Below are 27068 nucleotides of genomic sequence, written 5' to 3' on the forward strand. Positions count from 1 at the left end.
ACTGGGTCAGAACAAAGGTCCATCTAGCCCAGTATCTGTCTACTGACAGTTGTCAATGCCAGGTGCCCCAGAGGGAGTGAACCTAACAGGCAATGATCAAGTGATCTCTCTCCTGCCATCCATCTCCATCCTCTGACAGAGGCTAGAGACACCATTCCTTACCCATCCTGGCTGATAGCCATTTATGGACTTAACCACCATGAATTTATCCAGTTCTCTTTTAAACTCTGTTATAGTCCTACCCTTCACAACCTCCTCCAGTAAGGAGTTCCACAAGTTGACTGTGTGCTGTGTGAAGAACTTCCTTTTATTTGTTTTAAACCTGCTACCCATTAATTTCATTTGGTGACCCCTAGTTCTTGTATTACAGGAATAAGTAAATAACTTTTCCTTATCCACTTTCTCCACATCACTCATTTTATATACTTCTATCATATCCCCCCTTAGTCTCCTCTTTTCTAAGCTGAAGAGTCCTAGCCTCTTTAATCTCTCCTCATATAGAACCCCTAATCATTTTAGCTGCCCTTTTCTGAACCTTTTCTAGTGCCAATATATTTTTTTTGAGGTGAGGAGACAACATCTGTATATAGTATTGGAGATGTGGGTGTACCATGGATTTATATAAGGGCAATATATTCTCAGTCTTATTCTCTATCCCCTTTTTAATGATTCTTAACATCTTGTTTGCTTTTTTGACCACCTCTGTGCACTGCGTGGATGTCTTCAGAGAACTATCCATGATGACTCCAAGATCTTTTTCCTGACTCATTATAGCTAAATTAGCCCCCATCATATTGTATGTATAGCTGGGGTTATTTTTTCCAATGTGCATTACTTTACAATGGCTAGCTCTATGCCATAGCTAAAGACTCCAAGAGGCGGGAGCCTTTCACTGGGACAGGGAAAGGCTTAAAATAGGAGGCTGTTGTACTGTAGAGCAAGGAGGGGTGTGTGTGTGTGTGTGTGTGTGTGTGTACACGTACAGCTTTCCAGCCCGGGGGTTCAGGTATGTAGGGCATGCTCTTCACCTAAGCAATGCTGTAGCTGTACTCTGCATGTGACTTAAGTGTAGATTAAAGAGGCTGTGTGGTCAAGTTCATGTCTGTTCATAAAAGGAAATTTTTTTTACCCAACCTAATTGACCTTGGGAAATCATCATCATTAGATGTTAATCCTACTACATGGTAGTAGCCAATCCTAGAGACAGGATCTGGGAGCTGTTGGAACAGTAGCCTAATGCAGTACACTAATTCCTATGTGCTGTATGCAAAAGAGATGGATCTAACTCCTAAGTACTTTGATCAATCAAGCAGAACAAAGGGAGAGTCAGGGCTATGATTCCATATATAACCATTGTTAGTGCTGAGTGTCATAACCACAGATTGGCTGTCCCAGATAGTACAGCTCTCAGGGACAAAAAGCATCCTGGAGCACATGCTGTGGCTCAGTGTCAGTTCTTGAATAGTTTCAGCCTGCTAGCAAACATTTTTCAGAAGCATCCACTCAGTTTTGGGTGCTGCATGCTGTGGGCTTTTGCAAGTTAAGCATCCAAAATTAATGGACCCTTATGAAGCTATAGGATTTAAATCACACTTTTCAAAGACATCTGCCTGCAGAACCTAAGGGTCTTAAAGGTATTTCATAAAGATTTGATAGCAGTTGGTGTAGTGTAATTTTTGATTTTTTAAATACACACAGTTTACATTTGTAAGAATTTAATACATACATACATAGGAATAACAGCTCTCATACAGCACACTGTGGACCAGATCCTGTAGTCCTTGTACATATGGGTTAGTAGTGGAAGGAATGCAGGACTGGACATTACAATTGTGCTACAGAAAAAAAAAATGTATAGGTGAAGTCCTTCATGCAGGGGTTACAGAGCATTAGCTTTACTTTTATATTTGGCCAGGATTTGTTTCAGGTTGTCCAAGAGATCTTCAGACATAAATTCTTCAAACACTGTATCAGCTTTTGCATTATGCTCAGCCAGGTATTTCTAGGAAGAAAATGTTACAGGTGAGATTTCCAACTTTCATTTTTAACCTAAAAGACATGCAGCTTCTGTGTCAGCACCATGTGCATCTATTATTATTATCCACTGTATAGCAATAAGTGCATTTATCTATAATTTAAATAGTAAAACTGGTTTCTTCAATTAAAAAAAAACAAACAAACTAAGGTCTGACTTAATAGTAAAGCAACTAGGTTAAAAACACCTGTTTGACAGTGGCATGCCAAAAACTTTGTGAATTCTTAGGGCACAAATCTGATCCCTAGGAGTTTGTGAATGAATTGCCTATTAAAATAGTCTCAATTCATAGGCTGATAGTGTAAAAGCCAATCCTGTTCTTGAGGGAGGTTAGCATGGCAGAACACCAAAAGGAGCACGGATAATTTGTTAATTTTTTAGGAAGCTTTAGCTCCCTCTTAATGTCTGCAGAGTGATTGGTAGCTCTCTGCCTTAATGCATCTTATTCACAGATCTAAGATTTTTTTTTTTGGCTATTTCCTGGTACAAACTTTCAGAGAAATCTCAGCTTCATTGAAGTTAATGGTGCAGAATTTCACTTTTAATAAGTGTGGCTCTTCTCTCCCCTAGTCTATCATTGTTTCCACATTTCTCCTTCCCATTGAATGGATTACAGTCTGAAATATACCCAAGCGCAAGATTCAGATTGCATGTTTCCAGTGTCCTATGCATTTACCTTCCCCAGACCTGAAGGAGTGCTGTGAAGCATGTCCCTTTCACCAACAGATGTTGGTCCAATAACTGTTACCTCACGTAGCTTGTGTCTAATGGCCTAAGCATTCATCTCACTTCTGTAGCCATCCCCTGCACAGTCACAAGTGTAATTCCATTTTAGAAGGGGTTTTGATGGCCCAATACTTTCACTAACCTAGATGATTTACACAGCAAGCTACACACGCTTTATGGCTTTAAGCCCTCTTGATTAAAATTGTTTCCCCTGGATACAGGTACTGGCAACATTAATTGAGGCAGATGTTCTAGGGATTCAGGAGCCCAGAGTTCTATTTCTACTTCTGTCATTTCCCTGGCCCCTTTCCATGTCTGTTTCTCCTCCCACAGGTGGTGGTGTCTACTGTAATGCAATCAATCACATCCCACCCTGTGCAGATTAGTTAATAGGCCTTTGAACACTACAGGAGAGGCTATTGTCATCGGTCCAAAATGAGCTCTACTTTTTGCAGCCCTGATAAGAGGGTCTGAACAAACTAGAACATCCACCCATGTCAGCAGTAATGAACATCAACAATTCAAGTACTGTATTTGGAGACCTATAGTGTCTCCTCTTTCCAATACAGCCCAGGAAGAACAATTGCAGTTGTTACTGGTATTTCATCCTACATTCAGTGTGGTGACAACTGTTTTAGGTGAGGTTGGCAGGGCATGGTGCTTTACTTTTGCAGCCTCCAAGCTTTTTGGCAACAGCTTAATAGACATTGGAATCATTACAAGGGGCCATTTTACTAGCTCTGCCAATAATTTGAGGGAGAGGTAGGGAAGACTGAGCTATGGCGTATGTGTGTATATATGACTGTGGCAATCAGTTGTGAAATATTCATAAAAGGAACCCTACAACAAGAGACTAAGATGCTATTCCCAACACCACACAGGGGTTGGGTGCTCTGCTTGCACATGGCAGTTAGCTTCAGCACATTTTTAATCTACATGGTATTTGCTATTGTGTCACTTTGGGAGAAATTGTGGACTTTTCTGTACAGGAAGGGACAAGGTTCAGCATGCCCAGACAAACAGGAGAGAGATTTGTTCTTTCCAAGGAGCTTGGAGACACTAACAACAGTCACTCCCTAGAGAGAGACAGACACTGACTTTTGGGAGGGAACCGATGACCTCTTTCTTCATAGCCTGCCATGAACTGGGCAGGACAGAAAGAGAGAGAGAGAATCAAAGGGCACTAGCGTGGAAATGAACTGACCGTAAATTTCCTTTTTGGCAATGTATATTTCCTAACCCTGCTTTCCTGTTAACAATAATGGGTATGACTTACCTCTACAGATCCTACATGAAAAGCCACCATTTCCAGGACACGGTACAACTTATCAAGCAGTTGCATTTTCTCTTCATTTGTTGTCCTCACAGCAATCTGGTGCCTGAGGAATACAAATACATTCCCTTAATTGCATGCCCAGGCCAAAGAGAAACCTCTTCATTTTAAGGTTGGCAATGTAATAAATGTTAAAAAAACTCAAGAGGCTGGATGATTTAAACCTACTTTTCCATTTGTACTTAAGTGTCTTTCTAAAGGAAGATGCATCTTCCAATGAGAGTGCAACTATTAAAACATTAATTTACAATTAAAGCCTTTTCACTAGATTTAGTGTATCCTCTTAGGTAGTAAAAAGATGCACTAGAACTATCTACATTTAAGCAATTAAACTACATAACTGTACATTTTTAGTATGTTAAAAAATAGTGAGGGATATTGCTTATTTACTAGATAAAGTACTTTTTGCTCTGATTTGTGTCAAGCTGTATTAGGATGGTAACTGGAATTTAAACAAACAAAACAGCATATAAAAATACCACCTTAAAAATGTTTTGGATAGATAATCTCTTATCAAAGCATGTTCCATGTTTACAACTAATCTCTATTTAATAAATCATTTAACTACTCAGTGAATTAAACTGGTTATTTCAGGTACCTTGGGAAACTTTTCAAATATGCTTAAAAGTGACAGTTTAAATTCCTAATCTCACCTAAGTATCTTGAAAATAAGATGTCTCCTAAATTACTCAGGCTGACCTATTGTGCCATATTTAAAAAGCCTGATTTTAAATAAAAAATCCAATTTCAAATAAAATCTAATCCTGAACTTAAGACTATAGATAAAATTGAGTACCTATACAGTTTGTTCTCTAGCAAGCATCCAGCCAATTCAGCATGATCAGACATCACAATAACCTTTCATCTAATCTCTCCCAATACATTTTTAATCAGTTCAAATATATCAAAAACTATAAAGGCAGTGAACCATCCATGTACACAGGAGTATTTTTAGACTACATCTATATACAATACCTAATATGATAAATCTTAGTTACACAACACTATTATGCATGCTTTGTAGTGTTAAAATATTACCATTCTGCAGCTATATGTATAGGGGTAGACTCTGAACGTGTGTGGTTTATGTAGCATGGCACAAGATAAAGCAGGGGGCTGAGGATCTACTGAAGAAAGGCTATAAAAGAGCTAGAAGGTAGAATATTAGGACTTATATTTTGAACAAGAGTGTCAAGTCTTGAGGATTTTTCTGTAGAACTTGAAAACTCAACGACTCTTGATAGATGGGACATGGGATAGGTGTCACTGCAATATGTAATAACTATCATTCACATGGCTGGATATTAAAGAATGCATGAACTGTAAAAGATACTGAAACCTTTAACTACAGTATTTCCTTTCTTACAGTCCAGTTACTATTAAAAGTTAACTTCTGAATTTCACACTATAGGGAAATGTGTCCAAACACATACAGGTATTGCAGACTCACTATGGCAGATTCACAGTAGCAAGGCTGGTTAGAAATGGGCTTTTCCCCTCAAATCAATTTGGTCAGTCAAACAAAAAAAACAAACAAAAAAACAACAACACAGCATTAATTTTCAAAAAGTGAAAGGGTTTTGGTTTCTTGACAGAGTCCATTTTTCCACTGAAAGTAGTAGACACTTTTCTTATGTTTGTCTTTAGTTGAATACTCATCTTCCATTGAAAAATTTTAACCAGCCCTTGCTCTGCAGGCATTAATTAATACTCCATACTGCATGATTCTGGAAGGAGAGTGTGTTAGTGATATGGAAACTATAGTATATGTGCAAGACTAAGGGCTAGTTATGTACTCAGTCAAGGAGATTTTATACAAACTACAGAAATTCACCATCAACCCTCCAGAGTATGGTCTTCTCTCTACATTGCAATGCAGTAGACTTCTCAGGAAAAATCTGTTAACCCCCCCACATCTGCATGTGTTGCACTTACTTCTTCTGAATTTCATGTAGCTCATTCATAGCTTCATTGAGGCCCTCATTGACTCCAGCCTCAATTAGGTTTTTATGTATCTCTAGGGCTTGCAGTTCAGCTGCACTTTTTTCCTCCTCTTCTTCAGCCACCTAAGAAAGGATAAACAAATTCTGCTCAGCAGCATGTTCTTCAGGCTAAGTTTACCTACCAATAATTAAAGTCCTAGAACTTGCTAGGAGAGTGGACCTCCTGCCAGCAGAGGAATACAGGAAAACCCAAAGAATTCCCACTATGAAAGGATCAAGCCAAGGCCTCACAGGACAACTTTCAACTAGTAACAAAAATTCCCTCCCCTCCCACCCCCAATTATCAATATAATCAAAAAGCAACTGTTTAAAGAGGTGAGAAGTAGCAGTACAACTCACAAGCATGTTTAAATGGCAAAGCAAGTGTTCCTGGGTAAAGGTTCTACAACCGTATGGCAAGATGGTGCAGTGTGGGAGAGGACCATACATGACTAGAAATAGTACCAAACTTAGATCCCTTTAATAAGACAACAAGTAACTCCTAAAGGTTTCCTTTTTCTCTTTTCTTTCTAAGAAAAGTCATTGTTCTCATGGGCAGCCTACCACTCAGCCTCCAATCTGAATGGGGTTCAAAATGACTTAGCACGAACTCTGAAAAAAGAAACAGGACGCAACACTTCTCTCCTGTATCCATTAGATCAGCAGTTTTCAATCTTTAGCAACCCGAGGACCCCCATTTTGATTTAGTGTTTTTTGCAGACCCTCAAGCTCCCCGCTCAGCCCCAGGCCCCACCTCCACTCCACCCTCCCCCCCCCAAGGCACCACCCTGACTCCTCCTTTTCTGCCCCCTCCCCTGAGCTTGCCCTGTCCCCGCTCTTCCCCCTCTCTCCCAGCACCTCCTGCACACCACTGGCATGCAGGGGGCCTTAGGAGGGAGGTGGAGGAGTTGATCAGCAGGGTCTGCAGACCCCCCTGAGGTACCCTTGCTGACCCCAGTTTGGGAAATGCTGCACTAGATGAGTTGGGCATCGGGTCAGGCATGGACTAATGAGCTAGGCATCATGAGAGGCTGCACACCCTGAAGTGTCCTTGCAGCACCAAATCTGAAATTTTTTTATTTTTTTTTTAAAGTTTTGCCCTGTCCAGGCATGTTGGCACCTGCCTACACCAGCATGCTGCCTGGAATGGTTTTTGAGAACCTCACCAGGCTTTTTCTACCTCCACCCCCTTAGCAAGGAACAAGTGAAATTAAGACTGGATTAAGGCAGTCAGGGGCCCTAAACACATCAGTGTGGTGCAAGTGAACTCAGTTTCTGTGGTAGAGAAGCCATCAACAAGGCAGATCCAGGTCCAGAAAGGGTTGCAGAAAAAGGTTGCAATAAGATATTTGTTCAAAGAAAACCTGGGTGTCTAAATACTTCCATCTGAACAGAAACTGGATACCATACCTGACAACTGTTCAGAAAGAAATGGGAGGCAACATACCTCCAACAACAAACAACGTCCAAAGGGTGGGTGTGGGGAAGGGAGCTCTTCTGCTGGAAGTTAGGTAGAGGGACAGCGGTTTCTATTCATGAGATGCACCTAAAACAGCACCAGCTGACTGTCCAAAGCCATATAATGATTCATCAGGCTAAATTCAGCATGACATAGGGTGTAAGTCAGCGCAGAATTTAGTCCTATTCATTCAAAGATCTCTCATTTATTTTCATTTTAGAAAAGTAAATTCCTACCTTGAGCTTCTGCTTGTGATGGTCATCCAGCTTTTGGGCTTCTTCTTTCAGCAGTTTTATGTTGCTTTTCTTCTCTGCCATCATCACATTCAACTTAAAGGAAGAAAAAAAAACAAAAAACCATACACACCACATGTACAGCTGCCTGGAAACACCTTGCAAAACCTGAGTTATATAGAACTTCAAAACAATAGACTAGTTATATGGGGCTGAAACAAAGACCAAGGACCCTTACTCAAGTGCTAGAGATAAGTGCTCAGCCTGAACTCATAACATAGATATTAAGATAAGGGAAATACTGGAGAACTATTTAATGTCATGTTAACTTTCCCACATCAAAAAGCCAGATGAATTTATGTTCCCTCAGGAACAGAGAAAGGTGCTAGTGCAGTTGCAGAGTCCATGGGAAATTTTCACTGGAAAAAACAAACAGATGCTCAAATTTTGTACACTACCTTAGACCCACACAAACCATTTTCAGTGACACTGCAGGCTACTGTAGAATTATAGCACTTATACTGCAATAGGAAGATAACCCTTTTCAATTGACATCTAAAAAAGGCAGAAAGTGAATGGACTTCTAATTTAAAAAAAACTAATGAACAATATAAACTGTGTATTTTATAAAGTACGTGTTTTTGTCTCAAAGGGTGATGCAACGCATTTCCCTGTGCACTAACTATTCTATCGCACACCTTCAGTAAACTGCTTCTCCTGGTTTCCTACACTAGAGCAGGGGTCTCAAAGTCCCGGCCCATGGGCCATCTGCAGCCTGAGAACCTCCCCACTGTGGAGGAGAGACGCATGCAGCCACGCTCCTGGCAATGTCTGCTGCAGGTGCTGCCCCCTGCAGCTCCTATTGTCTGAGGGAGAGAGAAAGAGACAGACCATCACTAGTTGCTGGGCAGAATCAGCCATGGAGGCAGCATCATTTGCTTAACCTTTTTCCACAATGAATATAAACGTGTCAAAATACTGAACACAGCTATCTGATGCACACCTTGCTGCAATCCTGACAGTTTCAACTGCTCAGTCACTGAGGCCAAACATCAACAAACTGACAGAACTGAAGCATTGCCAGGTGTCTGGTAAACGCTAAAAACTCTCTGGCAGGCGAAGAATTGTTTCAAGTTGTAGGATCGTTTTATTATTTGAGAAATTTGAAAGAAAATATAAACGTTTTCTTTTCTGAACACCATCTTCAGTGACATTATTGGCCCGCTGGGAGGATTTGAGGACTGACACTGGTTCTAAGGTAAATTGAGTCTGAGCCCCCTGCACTAGAGGGATAAAGTTCATTATGAACATATTACTCACTCACTCTCCTGGGTTAATTTCAGCAATGTTTGCTTCTTTAGAGACTGTCTGGACACCAATGTACATTAAGTATCAGTGTCCAGGTCTCCGCTATCTAGCCTAAGCAGTATTGTCTGCTGAACCACTTTAGTGGCTAACAGGATCTTTTATGCTGCTACCACTTTCTCCATGGACCCAACATAAGGACCACGCCAGTGTCTCAGCATTTAGCAGATTCCCATTTTTGTTGGATGGATTGTGGAATGATTACAGTACTGAATTACATGTCCTAAATGTGCTATGTTGCAGAGGGTCAGGATAGAGGTATAATATTTCAGATTCAAGACCTGGTACAGTTTTCAATTCATTTGCATGAATTAAGCAACAAAGACTGCAGAGCTGAGGCGGTGAACTGCTGGTGCTGACTACAAATGACTGTTTGTGTTACTAACAATACAGCATCTACCTTAGCACACATAGCACCTACAACTCAAGTTAATTCACTGGCTGCTTTTTTAGGAATAACCTGTATTTCCTTCTCAGGTCTGGAGCTCTGCTGAAACAAATCAGGGAGCCGCAGACTCACTGCCAACAAAGAAATTTACAGTCAAAATATATTCTCTCTATATTCATGGTTTAAACTTATCACTTAAATTGGTTGTTTCACCATTTTACAACACAGGTCACCTTGTATAGCCTAGGCCTGATATTTCTGCTTGTTGAATTTGTTTACTCTTACATGTTCTTTAATAGGAGAAAATCCACATTTGCTTGACCGAGCTGAGATCTGTAACACCGACAGGGAACCTGGTAGCTGGGCTTGCAATCCATACCCTCTGCTAGATAGCTAAGTGGGGAGTTTGCTTTCCTCTGGAGATATTACATGCTTTCACTGCACCAAACCATACATGTTGAGATGAAACTATTTTGTGGTAGGTGTTCAGTTAAAGAATGCTGATTTCAGAGAAGTTACAGTATATGATCAGTAGGTTTCTCTAACCAGAAATGCCAAGAATAATACATAGCCCACTGACTCTCTGCTTGAAAACCACCATTCTGAAAATATTTACTACCTAAACCCCATAAGCAAAGATGTATAAAGCTTTGAGCTCACCTGTTCTAAGGAATCCTCTAAAATTATTTTCTTGTTACTAGCTTTACTTATTGCCTCTTCAGTCTCATCTATTATCTGCATAAGCGGAACCTGTAATGCACATTGAAAAGAAAGAGAGAGAGACAAAAAAATGGGGAAAAAAAATTGAGTATTTGCTCAGTTCTACTAGCCAGGGCCGGTGCAACCATTTAGGCGACCTAGGTGGTCACCTAGGGCGCTAGGATTTGGGGGGTGCCATTTTCTTTGGCACTGACCGCGGTGGCTGGATCTTAGGCGCCGCAAGCCTGGGAGGTGGGAGAAGTGAAGCAGCAATGGCATGCTCGGGGAGGCAGAGCAGGGGGGAGCTGGGGTGAGGAGCACCTCAGGGCGGGGGCTCAGGGATGGGGGAGGGCGCAAGGTGGAAGTTTTGCCTAGGGCGCGAAATGTCCTTGCACCGGCCCTGCTATTAGCAACATCCCACACAGGCTAGACTGTACTGCAGCTATAGTAGGGATGTTCAAGGACAATCTTCCTTGTGTATTTCCAAACATTTTACCACTGAAATGCATACACTATTCGCAGGACTCAAATGTTCCAAACAAAGACAGTTGTTAAAGCACACCTACATTGATCTGCCGTCTGTATTTGGCGAGAGAATGGGGTCCATCCTCTGGGTTAAACTTAATCTCAAAATCGTGGCCTCTGGAATTTTCCATGCCTGCTGGGATTAGCTTCAGCTTCCGAGCCAGTTTGTGATAATCATCCAGCTGTGCTTCAATCTGAGAAATATGTGGTGTTACAGGGACGGTAGGAGAGAAAGACACTGAATAGAAAAGGCCAAAACACAGATCACTATTGTTGTCACCGCTAAGAGGAGCCACTGGCAGGTGGCTTCAGAGATGCACAGACATTTTGAGAGCTCAGGGAAAAAAAAAATTCTTTAAAATATTAGTCAGCACTGGAACCTTTTGAATGAGATGAACATTTCTTCTATTTACAGAGCAGCTTTTCAGCCATCAATCTCAAGGCACTTTACAAAGGAAGGTCAGCATCATTCTCCCAATTTCAAAGATGAGAAAACCAAATCACATCACCTCTCTGTGCCCTGAAGCTTAATGGCCTGTACAGATAGACTTGAGCAGTTTTTAGCTGTCCATTCCTTCCTGAGCAGCTGTATTCTCCTCTCTTGGATAAATGCCTGCTCCACCTATCCCTTGAATATTCAAGGAAGATTAGCTAGTCTGCATCCTTGGAAGCTGCCTGTAAGGAGGACAGATGGTATTTTGGCAAAAGCATGGGCATGCAGAGTTCTGGGCTCTGTTCTCTGCTCTGCCACAGATTTCCCTGTGAACACAGGCAAGACACACTTCATGCCCCCATGTCTCAGATTGCCTGTCTGAGAAATTGAACTCATGTAAAGAAATTTAAGCTCTTTGGCTGGAAGGAGTCTTACAAGTGATAAATTAGGAATACAGTCTAGTGACCCAGCCCTACAAATGCAAATACTGTCAGAGGTAGTTATATGGCCCCCCCATCACCACAATATCTGAGCCTCACACTCTGATGCATTTATTCTCACAACACCCTGGGAACTGAAGCCATGTCTCCTGACTCTCAAGCTGGCACCCTAACCATAATTGGGCCATTGTTCCTCTCTTGCCTGTGGTGTTAGTCACTGACACAGCTTTATGAAGTACAAGGGCCTGCTTCTAAATGGGGCATCTCACTGTGGCAATGGTCATGCGAAAGAGGAGAAGACTGTTGAGTCTGTACGGTCTATGGGACAAGGCATCAGAGTGGGACTCAGTCACTAAGCCAGCTGATGTAAATCAGCATAGCTGTATTGAAGTCAAAGAAGTTACACTAGTTTACGCCAGCTGAGGATCTGGCCTCTTGGTTCAATTCCTAGTTCTGCACTAAATTACTGTGTCTTGATCAGGTAATGGAATTCCTGTGTACTTCAGTTTTGCCATCTGTAAAATGGGGATAATGATGTTCAAGCTCTTCAGACTATTTCAAGCTCCTGAGCTCTCTTTGCAACTACAGTTGAATGCAATACACATGCTTGTTGTGGCCTCTTGGGGCCAGATATTCAATGATTCAAATGGGCATTGAATCAGGCCTTGGCTGCTGATGCACAAACAAGTACATGAACAAATTCCAGGCCTACTGGAAGCATGAGCAAAAATTTGTGCTTGTTGATTGTAAATCATTTTTAAGCTGTTAGAGTCATTAATCTGGGCCTGGCTTAGTATCATTAGAAAAATAATTCACAGCAACCTCTTAAATTCCCAACTTTTTCTCTCTTGTATTTTGACATTTAATATCAAAGCTGCAGAGCTGCCAGATTGAAACCATTGGCGGGAACTGGGACAGGCACTCACTGACTCTTTGCCTCTTGCATATTTTAGCTCCTCAGCCCACAGCTGCTGCCGCTCCGTCTCTAGCTCCTTGGTAAGCTTGTTGATAGTTTGTTGAAGCTCATCTTTCTCGTGGTTTATTCTCTCGATGTCTACAGCTGTGTACAGCTGATTATCAACAGTGTGCTGAAGCCGGGCATTTTCCTGCTTCATCATTTCAACTTCCAATTCTGTAATCAACAACAAAAAGAGGAGGTACAGCTCTCTGGACATTTACTAAGGGTCAGTGTCACCTCCCCTGCTTTTCCAGTATAAACATCTCATTCATCAGTCAGGTGTACTTCTAGCAGTAATACAGATGTGTTCTGCTTCCATGAATGGCACTCTCCATCTTTAAAGTGCTCTACGAACTTAAGCCTCACAGCACTTGTGAGGTAGGTTAAAGTGGGATCTCCTCAGGCTCTACATGCACATTTCAGGAGGCTATGTCCCTTCTCCCCCATTGCTGCTGCTTTGTTCTAGGTCAGGGAGAGCAACTCAGATGTAGTTTTCTTTTAAATGGAAGGATTTCAGCTTAGGCAGGTTATGATTTCACTATTCAGGGCTGAGGTATTTTCCTTTAATTTGAGGCAGGAAAGTTTTGGTGCGCGATCAGTCTCTGCTTCCTTCCCTCACTGAACTATGGGAAAAGGAGACCAACTGTAAGGAAGCTGGTTCAAGAGGGCAGAGTCTACCCCCGAACCTCATCATCTCCTCCCACACTTGACAGCCGGACAACTTACATGTTTCTGCCTCAAAAGACAATTCTTCTCCCCCTAGAAATCAAGGCGGTGGCTTTTAAAGATGCATCCAGCACTTTCTGATCCAGGAAGCACTTATCCCTGTATGTACTGCCCCACTCTTTTCCCAGAAAGTATAACAATATTACTATCCAAGTAGAATCTGCTCTAGTACAAATCCATCCATGGAGCAAGTGTATGTCTGTTTCAGAACCTTCAATCTGCAGTACTAACCAACAAAAGAAGTGATGATACATCAATCATCTCTGATGCAGCTTCCTTCTCACCTGATTCCTCACACACCTCAGTGAGGCTATGTAGTTTCTGATCCAGGACAGCTGAATGAGATTCCAGATTAGTCATGTAAGCCTGATATTTTTCAACATCAGCTTGCAGCGAAGCTTTCAGCTTCCTCAGCATTTCTAGACGATCCTTTGAAGAGAAAGAAGAGTGTTAATAATTGGTATATAGAAGAATTGGTCCTGCTTTACAGTGGTTACTGGAAACAACAACAATAGCACAATGACAGATTTTAACCTGCACCCCTTCTTGAATCAGCTGTTACCAAGGCAGATAATTTTCCTCACAATCCTAAATGGTGGTGAACCTTGCCACTCTGTCAATCCCTACCCTGAAAGCCTCTTCCCTCCTTTATCTTATTTGGGTCAAATTTTCAGTGTCAGACTACAAGATATGGTTATTCCCAGCCTGATAAATTAGCTCTTGGGAGTTTAGAATGTTAAACTCTATCATTAGAACACCAGCTAAATTGAAACATTAAGAAATTAAAAGCTACAGGAGGAAATAAGATGAGAGGTGAGGCTGTCAAGCATCACAGGAGTCTAATAATGCATTCTGTCTCATGTACCAGATGCACTGCAGTAATAAGTCACAGCTCTGTAAGGACAGATAGAAGCCTCAACTCAGATTTTTCTTGCATTAATTTCATATCTGGCTTTTTTTTTTTTTTAAACTAAAGCAGTTTAGAGACACTGTTTATAGTTTATAGTTTTTTAAACTATAAGAGTCTGAGACACTGACTTGACTCTTCCACCACCTGGTGCCAGGAGTTGAGAGCGTCCCAGGTGGTACCTAGAGCTCTAGAGACAGTTTCCTTTGTAGCACCTCAGCCCCCTATCTATCCCTCAGGAAGCAGAATTTCAGGTGCCCCTGATTCAGCTGCCCCCACCACTTGCTCAGTATGTACATGTTACTGGTGAGATTACAGTACCTGGAACCCCAATAAGGGAAGACCCAGCTTTGATATAGTTGAAAGTAGTAGAAAGATGCTTTACTAACCGGTTCGCTTTCCCTCTCTCTCTCTAGCCTTGCAATCTCTTCATTCAACCTTTTGTTCTCTGCTTCTAAGGTCTTCAGTTTGGAATGGTCTACTTTAAACACTTCATCTGCAAGAAACCACACTGGGTTTGAATAACCCTAGAGCCTCAATAGTCATACCAGACAACAGTGGCACAATCTGTAGTGCAGCGATTCTCAAGCTTCATTGCACCACCACCCCCTTCTGACCAAAAAAAAAAAAAAGTTACTACATGACCCCAGGCAAGAGGAGGCCAGAGCCCAAGCCCCGCAGCCTCAGGCACAGGGGGAGAGAAGCCAGATCCCTGCTACCCCAGACTCAAGTCCTCGGGCTTCGGCTTCAGCCCTGGGCCCAGTGAATCTAACGCTGGCCCTGGCAACCCCACTAAAATGGAGTCGTGATGCACTTTGGAGTCACAACCCAGTTTGAGCACTGCTGCCAGGCACTTTAGAAATGCTTACAGGCAGATGGTATGCAATAACAAGAGATGACACTACCAACAGGAGAAGTCCTGTCTTGGGAACGAAATAGTCCGAAGAGGAAAATTATTCAAAGTGATTTGCAAAGAGAAGCCACACCAAAAAAGATTCACTCTTAAAAATAAGCGCTTTGCAATATTCTATGAGCAGGCAGATGAGCAGCTGCTAGTTCTAGGAGAGGGTGTGGAATCCTGACCCAATATCAAGCCAGCTAGGACATATACACCAAAAGTGACCAGTGATTTTGAGTGCCCAATTTGAGAGGCTATAAAGGAGCTTAGTTAAAAGAAAGCTGAGCACCCACCCTCTGAAAGTCAGGCCCCTTTAAGGCACCTCCAGTTGGGCAACCACAAATTAAGGCACCAAGTCACTTTGCACTTCTGAAAATCATGGCCATAGTGAAGACACTTAGACCCACGCTTTTAAACATCTGCATTTTCCTAAATAAGATATCTAAATATGAATGTGGGTGCTTAACTCTAGGTAGGCACCAGCATTTGAAAAATGCTCATGTTGGCCTTACTATAACCCCTGTAAGGAAGGCAGTAAGTGTGACAAGACCAGAATTCTACTAGCCTGCATGTCGTTTCTTGCAATAGCTAATTCAGATGGCCACATTTACTTAGTTTTGCCTGCAGTTCTGCATCCATCTCTTCAAAAGCATCTCCTCCATTCATGAAATGATCATAACACTTCTCAGTGTATTCCATAAGTAGCTGAAAACAAAGTCGGTTTTAGAGTTTTTAAAAAAAACATATTAAGCAAGCTTGGCATACAAAGCTATGTGGCAAACCAACACCTTAGTTAATTATTATTAAAATGGACATACAAGGTCACAAGTTCTATTTTAAAGCTTGAATGTAATGACAACCCACACAAACCACCCTTTTAAATCTAAGAAGGTGCTTTAGGGAAAATCCCCAGTTAGAAGATTGCGTTATTTTTGTAGCCTTTAAAAAGCAGCTTCCACTTCCGGATATCTTTTTCCTGGCTTGGGTGTCCACTTGTTCATTGCAGACTGTAACCTGGGTTTCTCTAGGCCTGACATCAGGCCCAGAGCTAACCAGAACTCCATGCGCAGCATGCCAGGTGCCAAGATGGGAAACTGACACAGGTATGTGAAAATCTCCTTCTGGTCCCCACCAAAAAGAAATCAGACTGAGACCTCACAGACCAAGAAGCTGATTTTTATTTGAGGTGGGAAAGGTACTCCCAAATCCATAACTTGCCATGTGATTTATGGGTGAGCAGAGAGGAGCAGTTAAACAACCAGCTGTGCTCCGGGCTGCAAGCTCTGAAAATAGCTGCTCCTATTTTTGAGAAGCCAAGCAACTGGCCACTGAGGTACAGGGAAAAAGTCTTTGGGCTTGTCTACATCAGAAAGTTGCAGCGCTGGTGAGGGAGTTACAGCGCTGCAACTTAGGAGGTGTACACATCTGCAGGGCATCACCAGCGCTGCAACTCCCTGTTTGCAGCGCTGGCCGTACTCCCGTTTTGTCTCGGGTGTAGAGGATCCAGCGCTGGTGATCCAGCGCTGGTAATCAAGTATAGACACTTACCAGCGCTTTTCTTGACCTCCGTGGAATAAGCAGGTATCCCAGCATACCTGAGGAAGCCTCTGGTAATCAAGCTGGTCTCCTTCCCCGGCTTGCTCTCGCGTTCCCCGAACCTCCGAGCAAGCAGGTCTCCTTCCCTGCGGTTTGCAGGGTGGTTCGGGGAACGCGAGAGCAAACCGCGGCGAAGCTGATCTCCTTTCCCGGTTTGCTCTCTCGTTCCCCGAACCCCCGAGCAAGCAGGTCTCCTTCCCTGCGGTTTGCAGGGTGGTTCGGGGAACGCGAGAGCAAACCGCAGCGAAGCTGGTCTCCTTTCCCGGTTTGCTCTCGCGTTCCCCGAACCCCCCTTGAAGCCGCCCAACAGCGCTGCAGTGTGGCCACATCTAACACCACTTGCAGCGCTGGTTGCTGTAAGTGTGGCCACTCTGCAGCGCTGGCCCTATACAGCTGTACTAATACAGCTGTAACAACCAGCGCTGCAAAATTTTAGATGTAGACATGGCCTTTGACTTGCATGTGTGGTCCCAAAGTGGGATCCCTACCAGGAACTGGCCACTCCCCATTGCCACTTCAGCCCAGTGGCATAAGCGGTATGTTCCCTTCATCTACTCCCACTGCTTCTGTGGGAAGAGCAGTATATGCTGACAGTGTTAGGAAAGAGAGGTGGCTTCAGGCAATGGTCCAAGCTATCAGCCACTTGGCAGGGAGGAATGGGCGAGGCAAATCAAAGGATGGCAGATCGATTCCTCTCCTTCACCACTGTATTATAAAGGTACAAATGATGATAAAGTACAAACATATCTGTCTAAAATGATTTGCCTTTTTAAGAGATAGCTCTTCGCATCCATACATCAATGTATTTTACAGGGGTAGATCAGTGTCACACTCATTTTACACAGGAGAAAAAGCTAAAATAAATTGCCCACAGTCACATAGTAAGTTAGTAGCAGTCAAGAATTGACCACCGCCCCTCCTCCCCATCCCATGCATTATCCACCAGATGAAATCACCTCTCAAAGCATGCTAGAAAACAAGGCTGTCCTTTTCTCCCTTCCCTTCTGTAATTAATCCCCTGGCCAGCTAAATCCCACTCCAGTTGTAAGCCATAAGTATCTAACTCATTACAGAAAGCAGTGTGTTTTTTAATTATTATTAAAATAACAGTTCTTACATTTACATTCTGTACAACTCTTTTGGAAGAGCACTGGAACAATACACACTTGAGTATGAATGGAAAAAAGGCTGATTAAAATCCAAATTAAAAACCCCATACAAAATGGGAGTACATTTACTGCATTTGCTATTTTTCCTAACAGTGTAGTGAACATTGTCTGATGAACAATTAATATAGTATGATACCTTATTAACAACAATTTCATCTTCACCCTCTCCTGACCAGCACTGAGCATCGACAAGCACATTTATGTTCCCTCTCATGACACTGTAGATCTAAAAAGGGACAGAGTGTAAATCTCACAAATTAGAAGTGTACAGTGTTCACTGGAGATTCTTATTGGATATCACCCCTCACTAGCTTCCATATCAGAGTCATATTTGTATTAAGAAAACAATGTAAGGAGGCAGAGCTAGTCCCATTGGGGTGGGTTGCACACTCTTGGAGCTCCCTGTTTTTTTGGTGTGGAAGTCTCCTTTTATCTCTAAACAAAAAGCTAAACCCCTGGTACTACAGCAAAATGCTGAAAAAAGGAATCAGTGATTCTAGGCCAAAGTCTACTCCTGGGAGAATTCTGTGTTACTGTGCACATGCATAATTAATGAGCCATACATATTTTAAATTTTTTTGTGCATAAGAAAGCTTCAGCTGAAAGGTTACTTCAGTTCTGCCTTTTTCCCCCCACCAAAGGATGCTGTGGCACAAGAACAGTAGCAGTTCCCAGCCAGCAAGGGAAGCCTTCTTTGTAGCACCTGTCAGACCAGGTCAAGAGACAGGGGCTATGGAGAGACAGACAGCATGGTGTGTTGGGGGTGTGTGTGTCTCTCTCTCTCTCAAACAGGAGCTCATAAGGACTAGTCAGGAAGGGAGGTCCAGGGCCACATGGTGATGGAGGAGGGGGCAAGAGCTACATAGGAGCAGGGGGAATGGCTGGTTGGGGGCACAGAGACATGTGGGGACAGGGACACATATGGACAGGGGAGTTGCTGGGTGGGGGCACAGAGGGCCGTGGGGACAGGGAGGAGGTTCAGGAACACATTGGGACAGGGAGAGTGGATACAGAGCAACATAAGGATGGAGGAGTGGGTGTCTGAGTGAAGGCGGAGGGATATGTGGACAGGGGGTGCAGGAACATATGGGGCTGGGGCAGGTGTACCTGACTGAATGGGAGAGGCCAGGGGTCAGCCAGAGGCTGCAGGGGGATGCTCCCTAACAATCCCTCCTCTTCTTCTCCCTCCCCCTCAAAGAAGCCACCCTGTTCCACACTTTTCCCACCTTCCAAGTTCACACCCAGGCTCCTTCCCAGCAATTACTTCCCTCTCCCTCAAGCCTTTGGGCTGCTTCTGAGGGCTGTGTGAAATAAAGTTCTGTACTGCACTTTAAATGAATTTGTACTCAGTTCTTTATTAATGTGCCTAGTAAGGAATCTATTTCTCAGAAAACATTTCCTGAATCTTTTGTGTTGTCCTTATTGTTACACACATACTTGCTGACAGGTATTTTGAAATAAATGATAAATAACTGAGCATTGTGCACAGATTTTTTAAATTTTTTGTTGCACAATTCCTTCAGGAATAAAAAAAGTCTCCTTTGGCAAAATTACATGGAATGTGTCGCTCTGTTAACACAGTAACTTGGTCCAGATAAGCCCCTGACTTCACAGAATAAGGTTACATCTGTTGATGGAGCACTGGAATCTGTGTTAGTAGATGGTTGGCTGTGGCACAGTTGCAGCAGGAACGATGGAAAGAATGGATGAAATACTCAGGATTAATGGGAGTGGTACAACATTCTGCTCAGAGCACCCTGTTAAATTGTCAAGGGGGCGGGGGGAAGAGTTCTCTTCAGTAAGTGTCAGTATATTTGTCTGACTTTTACAGTGAAAAACAAGCCCCTGCACACCACCTAGATAACTGCCACATATATCAGAATTAACATAACTGATGTGGTCAAAAAAGATTCATACTGCAGGGATCATAACCCATTCTCTTCAATCTGTTAATGGAAATACATTTCAAAGAGACAATTAAAGAATGGAATATTAGATTCTGAGGAAAACACTGTGAAAATCATGGGAGGGTCTGAGAGAGAAAAGAAAAAACATATTTTGAGGATAAGCTTAAAGCACTGCAGCTTGACACAAAGTCAACAGGGCAGGTATACCTAAAACACACCAGGAAGTCCTATGAGTAAAATAGCAATCAGCACACTGCAAGACTTTGTACAAGAGAGAGGGGTTACTGTCAGTACCCCATCCCTATGACATGTGCTCAGCTGGGTACCACGACATGCAAAGATTGCCAATAAAAAGGATTTTCTAGAGGAAGACAGAAAGAAGTTGATTGACTATGGCTAAGGTAAGAGGCAGTTACTATAGAAAAAGCCACTTTTCCTCCAACAGATGCAGAGACATTACCTCAGCTGCCTTGTCTGCTTATATCTGCAGTCAAAAAGCCAGACAGCTTCTGAATCTAAGATACTGCTGTAGGGCCCTAAGGCTGCATGAAGATAACTCTATAATCCTCCAAGATCCAGATTAAAAACTTCAGTTCATTTCAATCAGAATCTAATGTAGACCTGTTTTCCCTCGTTTATTCTTTCCTCTTACACACATACTCTCATCCACCATGGGTACTGTTATTTGTAATAGTTACTACTTTTCATTTCTCCAGCATCTTCTCCGAGGATTTCAAACCACTTCAAAGAAGATAATGAATATATACTGACAACACACCTGTGCAGTAGGGAAATTATTACTGTTCCAGTTTTACAAAAGGGAAAATGGGGGCATAGGATTAGGTGCCAGATTTTAAAAGGCATTTAGGCATCTAAAGAGGCAGACAGGTACTTTTGAAAATCCCAATAGATGCATATACATGTTAGATATGTAAAACCCATCAATTTCGATGGTATTTAAGTGCCCACTTTGCTTAGGTGCTCTTTGAAAATCTCACTATTAGGTGGCTCTTTCCATCTTCAGGCACCTAAATACTTTTGAGAGTCTGGTCTTAACTAGTCCAAAGTCAATGGCAGATCCTGGAACAGAACCCATATGTCCCTGCTCAGCTCAGATCCACTGGATTACAGCTGACCTCTCTCTCTCACCATACCTTGATGCAGTCTATTAACCACACTAGTGCAGCGGCAACCTGAGGCCAGACGTGCGGCACACCCACGGTGTACATGGAGCTTTTGGGCAATGGGAAGGGATATCTACAAGGAAAGAAGAGTTAGAGCAGTTTCCAATTAGCTGAGCATGATTATAATCAGCAGAGAATTAAAAGACATCTCCCCGCCAAACAGATTTGATTTATTGGACGCATGCAGACTTCTGCCTGTTTTACTGATGAACATTCACTATTTTTAACACTACGGATCTTGAACTGATCATATTCCTTTTATGTGCATCAACAAAATCTGTCAGCTAAGGTCAAATTGCAGTATCTTTGCCACTTGTAAAGAAGTTTAAAAAAAAAGCACAACTCAGTTTTGGATATCAGGTGGAGTTTGGGGCACCGGCAATTAGAAAAATACCCTTGAATTGCAAATAGAGTACTGTGACACTCTGGCACCCCAACATTCACCACTTTCATGTAATTAGGGTATGTTTTGTACAAAGTATGCCTTTGAGATATTCTAAAAGTCTGATCTGCTAGATAGTAGTATCTCGTTGGATTGTATCTGCTATCGTATGTGAAGTTATGAAATTTGGCTACTTATGTGTTACTGAAACGTGTTGTGAGATTGAAAACACCCAAAAGCAGCCTTTCAGGTACAACAGTAAAAAGGCCAATGTTAATGACTTAAGGAAATGCAACACAAGCACAAGGATTACTCCAGGAACTGTGTACAATAGAAACCTCCGAGAGAGAGCACTACACAATGGGACCTGGGTCACATCAAAAGAGCTTTCCAGAAAGTGGAAGATGTACAAAGGCAGAAAATGACAACATGGTGGTACCTCACTCTCCCTACAGCAACACACCTGGAAACACTTGAGGGGGAAAGACTGAATTGTGGGAAGTGATGGTCCCAGGCTAGATCTGGTGGCAATGCCTTCACTGAAAGGAATTGGTATCGTCAGGGCCAGCGGTCGCCTACGGCTGCAGGATTTGGGGGGCAGCATTTTGCCGTCTTCGGTGGAAATTCAGCAGGGGGGGGGGGGGGCGTGGTCCTTCCGCTCTGGTTCTTGGGCAGAAATTAGGCGGCGGGTCCTGGAGCAAGTGAAGGACCCGCTGCCAAAGTGGCCCGAAGACATGGAGCAGAAGGACCCCCTGCCGCCGAATGCTCAGAGGAGGAGCGCTGCCACCTAGGGTGGCAAAAACCCTGGTGCCGCTCCTGGGTATTCTGCATATAAACAGGGCACCTGGGTCCCACTGCAGGGCTTGACATAAGAATCACTGCCTTGTTCAGACACCAGAGCCTCGATACAACAGTGGGGACCTTCAAAAAATGATAAAGTTATCAACTTTATGTTGTTCTCAGAACTTTTTTTTATCTGGATCTTTATCTTGACTCTGTCCCTTTGAGCATAAGGGTGCCCACTTTATACAATCTCTGATCAGCCCTGGTACATACCCAAGTTCTTTAAAGACTTTGGGGATCTCCTCTTCAATTTTAGAATCAGGAAGTTCATAGGAAGGGCATAAAAAAGTATATATAAAAGCAAAAATCCTGAAAAAGTCCTTGGTAGATGGAGTTTGGAGCGATTTCACAGACACATTCTGGGCATAGCCATTCTCCACAAGAAACTAAGAAAGGCAACAGACACAAAGATTAATACAGACCCCTAATCAGATATTGACCAAGGTGAGGTCAATGTCAGCATTTATCTTGAGGTACATTAAATTTTCATTGCTTCTAATAGAAGTCAATAGACGTACACTGATCAATACATTCCGAATAGGTATTTTCAGTGTAAAACACTGAACTCTCCCTCATTACAGGAACACATTTCTGGAAGAAGCTAACATTCAGAGGGGGAGATAGAAGCTCAGAAAAAAAAATTAAAAAAAAAAAATATATATATACACACACACACACACACACACACACACTCATGTCTGATAAACCAGTGAATAAGCTGAGATTTGTATGTGCTCTCTGTTAAGTCTACAACAATGATAATTGTAGCATTGTTGTCCTCAGAAGGTAAACGACTTATTGAAAAAGTGACTGATTGAACAGATGTTCCTTGTGCCAGCACTTCTGATGGCTCAACAGTACGTCCAATATCTAAATTTTCAGTTAAAAAACAAACATTAAATCATATGGCATTATTTTTGTCCTTCCAGATGTTAATCTTCCAGATGTGACCCAATCCGATGCTGCTTTACTAAGCTGCAGGAGAGAGATGCAAACTGGCCCTATTCATCTCTACAGTGTTAATTCTGAAGTCTAATTAGGGCAATTTTAATATCAGCTGCACATTTTAGAAGAAACACTCAGCTATTTTGGGATTGCGAGCATAACCTGATGAGACCACCACCACTTTCCTCCCCAATCTGAAACCTGCTTATCACATGGTTTTTCCACCCAATCACAAGCTATCCTAATTTTATCTTGTGTGTTTCACATGTACAATCCTATTTATGTAACAGAACCAACAGATCTATTGCCAAAGATGACAGCATCCCATGTTTGCAGTTAGAATACAACATCGTTATGAGCAGATGCAGCAAACATTGATGGTACAGTGGGTGGGAATCCAGGTATACCTCGCAGAGCTGTCGGATGCACTGCTGGATGTAAGCCTTGTCATGAAGTGGCCTGGGATCCTTTAACTTTTCTGTGCCAGTAAAAAAGCCCCATGGAGTATTTCGTGACACTCCAGAACCACTTGTCCTGAAACCAAACAGAGAAGTTTAAACCACTTTGGATCACATGCTGTGTGCTTTTAGCATTTATAGAATCACACTGGACAGGATATCCAAGCTGTACAAGAACTACAAAATTCTCATGCTTCAAAGCACAAACCAACATCCAATGAAGGCAGTTAAGAAAAGAAAAGAAAAGGTAAGAAAAGGTCACCCTACAGGCAGATTATTCCACAGCTGTCCATTACAGGGATTCATACATATTCCTCTGAAGCATCTCAGACCTGCTACAGTGATCTCATACAGGATAGCAATCTTCCTATGCACTTACATGATTCTCATTAACATAACATTTGTGCACAATTCCTAGGTGCCTACTCTGTAATCTAATGAATGAAAAAAAATCAAGCAGGAAAAAAGCCTTTGAGGGGGGAAAAAAACCCCAAATATTTTAGGTCTTTATACATAAAAACAGGCCCACCTCCCCCAAAAAAGGGACACGCATCCATTTCCCTCCTGCTCCCTTTGCAAGCTACTTTTAAAGCCTAGAGTTTTAATTATTCACCGTTGTATATAGAAAATATTGACTGAGATAAGTCAGGAGGCATTGTAACAGCACCTTTTCACAGAGAAGCTGGTTTTTCCTTCAGAGCCACCCATGTACTTAGATATGCTCAGCTTTGATCGTTCTCTATAGAAAAGTAACAAAAAGTTACACTGTAATTTAAAGAGCTTTTATGATGCTGCTAGTGGTTTCACAGCTATTGTTACATGACCCAAGATTATTAGGAATCTCTTTTAATTACATTTCTGGATTTTGTTTTAATTTGATTACTTACACAGTGCAATCAAAAGCACAACTTCACCACTTCCCCAGTGAAGTCAGTTTTCTCACTTTGTGTGAGTCTTTTACATAGCAATAATGGAAAGAAAAACACCGAAACATGAAGTGTGACATAATTCCCCCTAACCCTGTAAAATAGGCAAGTGGATTGATTAGATGACAGGTGTCATAATAGTTATTTTAACTCATTTTGACTGACAATTTACTAAAATTTCAAGACATTGTCCCTTTAAAGGGCTTAACACATCTTTCAGATGGAAAAAATCTAATGTGGAGTTGATAGTAAAATTAGTTTATAATGTATTATTTTTAAATGGACAGTGTTCTGTTAAGTCAAGTCACTGTGGTGTTCTTGTTTCCATGAACCTGCCTACACAAGTGAAATTTATAGGCGGTACTACCAATGCCACCTATCTGAAATGATGTTAGCTTTAGGCCAGGTCTACTCCATAAATTTACATCAATATCCATTAGGTGAGCGGTTCTCAAACTTTTGTACTGCTGATTCCTTTCACATAGCAAGCCTCTGAGTGCAACCCCCCCTTATAAATTAAAACACACATTTTTATATATTTAACACTATTATAAATGCTGGAGGCAAAGCAGGGTTTGGGGTGGAGGCTGACAGCACATGACGCCCCATGTAAAAACCTTGCAACCCCCTGAGGGTCCCAATCCCCAGTTTGAGAACTCCTGCACTAGGACACTCAGAGGTGTGGTTAGATGTGAACTAGACATCCAGGTGCCATTTATCATAACAGTGAATCTCTTCACACCAAGGCCACAACAAATAACCACAACCCCCCTCCTCTCAGTTACATCTGCATAAGTGAGCTTAGAGATCAGCAGTACATACGTTGCTTGAGGTGTATATAGACCAGCTCTACTTGTGTCCTGAACTCTAATAGGCAGCAGGGAGGCCCGGCCATTGCTACCACTGGAAGATGAGCTCTGTTTCATCTTAAGCTGCAAGACAAAGGACTATCAGCCAAAAAATGCAGGGGAAAAAAGTTCCTTTGGTTCCCTCTACTCCTCAGCAGCTGCCTGCTCCCCGTCTCCTGCCACCCAGCTCCCAGCACAGCGCACAAGTGGTAGCATTTCTTCTGCAAGGACACACACACCTGGGTAATAGTGCCAGCGACAGTAAAGGGCCCAGCCCCAGCCGGGCAGGAGTCCCGCGGTAGCCCCAAGCCCAGGATGGGAAGGACCCCGCGCTACTGCAAGTGCCTCAGTGCAGTCGAGGGGCAGAGTTAAGAGTTGGGTCCCCATGTCCCCCTCCCCCGTTAAAGATCAGAAGAAAAGCTCCAGGGACCGGGGATCTAGTCCGTGCCCCAGCTGAAGCGGGTCCCTCCCCAGAGCTGCTGGTGCCCATGGCAGAATCGCTCCCCTCCCGAGAGCGGCTGCGCGTTGCGGGGTGACGAGGGGGCTCTGCCTAGGCAGGTATTTATCAGGGCCGTCCGGGGGGGGGGGGTCAAGTGGGGCAATTTGCCCCAGGCCCTGCAGGAGCCCCCACGAGTTTTTTGGGGCTCCTGGAGCTGAGTCCTTCACTCGCTTCGGGGGCCCCGGAAAACTCTTGCAGGCCCCGGGCCTCCGGAGCTTCTTCCGCTCCCGGTCTTCGCCGGTGGGGGGGGGGGTCCTTCTGCCCCGGGGCGGAAGGACCCCTCCCCGCCGCCTCCGAATTACCGCCGAAGCGGGACCCGCTGCCGAAGCGCCCCAAAGACCCGCGGTGGGGCCCCCGCCTCCGAATTACCGGCTGCGCTTCCGCGGCGGGTCCCGCTTCAGCGGTAATGGTGGGGGGGGGGGGCGCCGCGGGTCCCGGAACGGCAGGACCCCCCCCCCGCCACTGAATGGAGACCCCAGGCCCCGGAATCCTCTCGGCGGCCCTGGTATTTATCCCCAGCCCGGGCACCGAAGGGGCCTCAGGCTCCTTCCCCGCCCGCCCCACGCACGAGCCGCGGCGAGGCGCCGACACACCTGGGCGCGAGGCAGGTCCAGCCAGAGCGGGCAGCGCGAGCGGGGAAGGGGCGGGGCCTGCTGCCGTACAACAAGATGGTGCCGCCCCTTATGCCCCGGGTCCTCGCCCCGCCCTGTGAGCCCCAGGGGAAGCAAAGCAGCCCCGCCCCCTTTGCCCGCCGCGCCCGAGCTGCAGGGGAGTCACAGGCGGGGCTGGGCTCCCCTTCGCCTGGGCTCAGCCCGCCCCGGGGCGCCGGGCTTTCCTCGGGTCCCAGTGGGAGACCGGCTCCCTCCGCCCCCCCTGCCCTCGCGTCTGGCGGCGACCCAGGGAGACCGTCTGCAGCAGCGCCGGGAGCATTTCAACCAGTGATTTCCCTAGACTCCCCCTGAATTTCCCCAACACCCCCCTGAGTTTTGTGAGCTAGTTACATACCAATTTAGTAACTGTTTGGAAATCTGAATTTAAACTGAAACATTAATACACACTTAAAAGCTTATACAATGTATGATAAAATATGTGTATCTGAAAAAGTATACTAGATTTGAAAAGTATGAACATAGAGTAGCTTCCTTGTTTCCTTATACAGCTGTTTTTTTTTTTTGATATCAGTGCATTCATGATGTTGTTGGGT

At 43.6% G+C, this 27068-nt stretch overlaps 1 protein-coding gene across 4 annotated transcripts; it reads right to left on the minus strand.

Moving 5' to 3' along the window:
- Positions 1-765: 765 nt before the first annotated feature.
- On the minus strand, positions 766-26533 carry LOC115634869 (kinetochore protein NDC80 homolog). Of its 4 annotated transcripts, none has more exons than XM_030532833.1 (17): positions 26458-26533; positions 25340-25449; positions 24259-24330; positions 23541-23667; positions 22402-22574; positions 20934-21036; positions 18009-18098; positions 15719-15812; positions 14599-14705; positions 13587-13731; positions 12545-12750; positions 10787-10939; positions 10182-10271; positions 7772-7864; positions 6030-6160; positions 4038-4140; positions 766-2002 (listed from the first exon to the last, which is right to left on the minus strand). In XM_030532833.1, exons 2-17 carry the CDS (start codon positions 25441-25443, stop codon positions 1880-1882), a joined length of 1914 nt encoding a protein of 637 aa, XP_030388693.1. In that variant the 5' UTR covers positions 25444-25449; positions 26458-26533; the 3' UTR covers positions 766-1879. The 4 variants fall into 4 exon arrangements, with proteins under 4 accessions (XP_030388693.1, XP_030388701.1, XP_030388710.1 ...); XM_030532841.1 differs by lacking the exon at positions 26458-26533 and adding an exon at positions 26234-26259; XM_030532850.1 differs by lacking the exon at positions 24259-24330.
- Positions 26534-27068: the final 535 nt, after the last annotated feature.

The sequence above is a fragment of the Gopherus evgoodei genome, chromosome 1 (genome assembly GCF_007399415.2).
Source record: "Gopherus evgoodei ecotype Sinaloan lineage chromosome 1, rGopEvg1_v1.p, whole genome shotgun sequence".
Lineage (NCBI taxonomy): Eukaryota > Metazoa > Chordata > Testudines > Testudinidae > Gopherus > Gopherus evgoodei.